The following is a 4,846-nucleotide window of genomic DNA, read 5'->3' as shown; positions in this document are numbered from 1 at the left end:
CCAAAATATGGCTGTCTCTTCTTCCTTCATTGTCTAAGGTGATATTGAATAGATGTTTCAAGAATGAATGGTGAGCTGTGCCTCAGTTGATTTCCAGATCTCCATGAAACCTAATCTTTTCTTTGGAGTTGTTGGATATAGCTGTAGCAATGAATGCTGAAGATGAAGTGAACTGATAAATAGCACAATTGACTGATGGATTTCACAAGTACTCAGCCATTTGAAAACATAAACACATGGTAGAACAAAAATGAACACCAGGTTGATATCCAATGGCCTGTGAGAGGTAATGACGTATCAGTATAATTATATATTCTATAAAGGTTTGAGACTGTGGGGCAGGTTACTGAGACTGAGAAAGAAGTGAAATGGGACTAGGGAATAAGGTATGTTCTCAGAACCTGACTCAATTAATATGTACATATATTGATTTGATGAATGAATTTATGAAAATTAATTTAATCATACTTTTTACTAACTTACAGGAAGTATATTCATATGCAGATCATTTTGACACATATCTAATTTTATAAGGGACTAGAACTTCTGCAGGATCACACAACTAGAATTAACTCTAAACCTGAAGTCATGTAACATTGGAGACTCTGAAGGACTTTTCTTTCTCCAGCACTTATTATTTGGATGTTAGACCTCAAATTCATATTATAGTTTATTAAAAACTAGCTCCAATATGTCCCATTCTCTTAGAATCCAGAGATGGATATTATTTACCATACTTCATAATCACAGTTCTCACTTTTTATTGTTTAATTAATGAAGAAACATTTCAATAAATGTGGCCATTGGTGAAGAGATCGTGAAGGTATGGTGAACACTAGTCATCCTAAATCAGCATACCATTATTCACAGAAATAACTTTGAAAAGTTGTTACAAAAAGTGAGAGACAAAGCAACATTCAGAATGTTTGTTTCTGTAAATGTCTTAAGGCTTATCTTCTCTGTCATGTCAGTCCCAGGGCAGCTTCCTGCTCCTCCAGGGTTTCTGTCACACTCAGGATGTGGTTGTAACACTGTGTCTTGCACAGAAATAGACTGCAGAGTCCTCAGATGTCAGGCTGCTGAGCTCCATGTAGGCTGTGCTGGAGGATTTGTCTGCAGTCAGTGTGGCCTTGCCCTGAAACTTCCCATTGTAGTTAGTACTACCACTTCCAGGATAAATCCATCCAATCCACTCCAGGCCCTGTCCAGGCCTCTGCTTCACCCAGTGCATTTCATAGTTACTGAAAGTATAGCCTGAAGCCTTGCAGGACAATCTCACTGAGGTCCCAGGTTTCCCCAGTTCAGGCCCTGACTGATGCAGCTGTACCTGGGAGTAGACACCTGAGAAGAAACAGAGTAAATTGTTAGAGACCTTGTCACCTCAGTCCCTGTCTTCTCCTCAGGTTTGGAATTAGAAATCATTTACCTGTCATTACTGACACAAGGAAGAGAATGATACAGCTCCATCCCATGGTGTGGGCCTTGTGTGTTCAGTGACTGTGGAGAAGACACTGATCATATGTTGTTGGATGTGGACATTCATGTATTTACCATAATAGACTCTGGCAATTTGCATATTCAAGAACGGGGGACTTCTTAAATAAGCACCTAGTTCAGTTTTAGAATGTGGTGGAGGAGACTTGAGTCAAGCAAGAGGATGATGAAATTCAAGTCCTAATCCTGTCTGAGGAAATGCATCTCATATCATTCCCTCAGTTCTGCAGATGCTGTGGGTGTAACAATAAGGACCTAAGATCTCAATAGATTTCTGGCCTGAGGCAGTTGCTCCACTTTGTGACAAGGTTGTCTGATTGATTTAGAGAAGGAGGTTGTGATGATAATGGTGGTGACTGGAAATTTCAAAACTTACTAAATTTTGAGAAATTACAGCCTCATTTCACATCATTAATATTTGCCATAATAAGTTTCATAGAAAAACTGACTGAAATAACCTAAAAAATACCTCAGAAATATTTGCACATTGATGTTTAATGTGGCACTATCTACCATAAATTATGGAAATAAACTTCATGTCTGTCAGCAGAAGATTGCACCCAGAAGACATGACTGTATGTGTGACACAACAGGACTAAGTCATCTGAAGAATAAGGAACTTATATCACCTTTAGGAAATCAATGTAACTGGAGATAACTGCATTAATTAAAATAATCTCTGAAAAACAGATAATATATGAAACTAATTAGTTTTTAAATATTGAATAAGTACACAGAACTATTTCTACAAATATCTAAAAACTTAAAAATGAAAATGTCTAGCAGAGTATTACAAAAGCAGGAATATCTAGAAAAATATGTTCAATATTATATATTGAATAAGAATCAGAACTATTTGTGCAAGTATCTAACAACTTAAAAATGAAACTGTGTAACAGAATATGGCAAAGGCAGGAATATCTAGAAAATAAAGTTTAGGAGTTGTGGGAGAAATAAGCACATTGTAAAATGTACAGTTCTGAAAATTCTAAACATACATAAAATTGTTATTTTCATTTTTCAAAATAATTATGCTTATTCTATAAAATTTTCCTTCATGTATAAATTATATTGTGATCATGTCTATCCCCAACTATGTTCGTCTGAATTCTTTGGGACCTTCCAAAAAGATTTTGTTTTGTTTCATAATAGCAGAATAAGTCAAAAATCTGTTATTTATATAAAAATAGGTGTGTCATTCCATAATAAAGAAGGTAAAAAAGGAGCCTCTAATGGCCTTCCCAAAAGTGATTATACTTTTTTCTTTTTTTTTTTTTTTTTTGGTTTTTTGAGAAAGGGTTTCTCTGTGGTTTTGGAGCCTGTCCTGGAACTAGCTCTGTAGACCAGGCTGGTCTCGAACTCACAGAGATCCGCCTGCCTCTGCCTCCCAAGTGCTGGGATTAAAGGCGTGCGCCACCACCGCCCGGCGATTATACTTTTTTCATCACTCATCCAATACCAATAGACTCAAAGCTTGGAGTTGGCCAATGAAGTAACCCTGCCCATCATGTTGCAACATTTCTTCAAATTTTTAATTGTTTTCTCATAAAGTACATCCCAATCAAAGTTTCTTGTTACTCTTCTCTCTCACCCATACTTCTGTCTCCCACAGATGCATCCTGTTCTGTCTCCACTCAGAAAATTGCAGACATTTCAGGAATATCCATAAAATATGGCATAACAAGCTACAATAAGACCAGGCAAGTACCATATCATCAGCCTGGATAAAACAACCCAGTAGAAAGTAAAGTGTCCAACAAGTAGGGCAAAGAATTATACAGACCCCGTTTCCAGTGTTAGTAATCCCAAAAGCATGCCAAGCTATTCAGCCATAACAGGTATGCTGAGGACCTAAGGCAGCCCTACCAGATCCCTGATTTCTACGAATCCCCAAGAATCCCATTAGTTGATTACGTGGACTGTGATTTCAGGATGTCTGTGGGGTCTCTGGTTTTTTACAGTCCTTTTGCCCACTCTTTAGTTGGACTCCATGAATTCCACCTAATAGGACTATGAATCTGTTCCCATCAGTTGCTGGATGTAGTCTCTTTGGTCTCAATGATGAAGATTCTGCTAGATTCCAAAGAACACTCTCCAGGAAAGACTAGTTAACTCTAGGCCAATGGTTTTGTGGCTGCTTTGGTGTCTTAACAACTCCACTTTAGACCTTTCATGGTTACAGAAGGTATTCTATTCTATTCACGAAAACTGGTACAATGGAAAATCTATGCAATCTATGGAGCTAATCCTATCAATTATTTCTAGAAATAGAGGAAACAAAGCCATTTATTATTTTTTTTAAATTGTTACATTGTGTTCAATGTAAAAAGCAAGGCACAAATAAATCAAGCTACGTATAAGAACTTTGGAATAAAGTTTATGAAATTCAATTCTCTTTTCTACCAAGTAGATACAAAGCAATTCAAACAATATTGCCAAGCTTACAAGTAGACATATTTACTCACTCAGTTACTTCATAGACTCTCATGCTGTAATGTTGACTTGGTTGATTTGTTGAAATCATGTGCTCGTAACTGCAGATGCTGAGAGTTCATATGTATACTAGCTATGCCAGGTCCTGAAGACAGTATTTAATGGCTACCCACCACATATTTCGGTTTTTAAATTTGATCACATCTTTTTTTGTGAAGGTTCCTGAGTTTTTGGTGCAAAGTGGATACAGATGGCTCATCTATGGATGAGTACTAAGTCTTCCATTCTTAGCACTTTGACCAGGTATGAATATTTACATCAATTATTACCCACTGCACACAGAAGTTCTTGTGATCATGGCTGAGAGCAGGAATAATCTATTGGTTGTAAAAATAAATATTTATATTGCAATTTGACAACATGACTGTTAGCAATGAAACTTTGGTAGGGTCTACTAGGGTTATGTTACCCCAAGCCATAGTCTTTTGAACATGTTTACCTGGGATTAATATTTACAATGATTTACTCAAAGAATATAATTAGATTAAAGTTGATCATTACATAATTCTCAGGCACTAATGGGTATATCTTACTAGAAGGCTGTTATTGAAGACTACAAGATCTGGTACTTTATATGATCATTGATGTCCTTTCTCCCAATGCAGACTGAATAATGCATTCCCACATCAGGGAAGGTACCTGAAGGCAGAATTTTCCATTCAATTTCTTGTTGGTTTCTCTATGGCATACAGTGATAGTCATTATTTCACAGTGAAATGCAATTCTTAACAACTTTAATGTTCTATTTTACCCCAGTTAGAATGACTATGAACAAGAAAATAAATGATAACAAATGCATACTTGGTTGTGGAGAAAGGGTGATCCTCATGTACTGTTGATGACAGTGTACACCAGTGTC

At 36.7% G+C, this 4,846-nt stretch overlaps 1 gene segment (V, D, J or C); it reads right to left on the bottom strand.

Annotated features, from left to right (window-relative positions):
• Positions 1–1,012: 1,012 nt before the first annotated feature.
• Positions 1,013–1,508, bottom strand: LOC130882293 (Ig heavy chain V region VH558 A1/A4-like). The segment is given in 2 exon segments: positions 1,013–1,341; positions 1,427–1,508. Coding segments are annotated over 2 exon segments (375 nt in total).
• Positions 1,509–4,846: the final 3,338 nt, after the last annotated feature.

The sequence above is a fragment of the Chionomys nivalis genome, chromosome 10, assembly GCF_950005125.1.
Source record: "Chionomys nivalis chromosome 10, mChiNiv1.1, whole genome shotgun sequence".
In the NCBI taxonomy this organism is placed as follows: domain Eukaryota; kingdom Metazoa; phylum Chordata; class Mammalia; order Rodentia; family Cricetidae; genus Chionomys; species Chionomys nivalis.
This window is presented reverse-complemented; position numbering and strand designations above follow the sequence as displayed.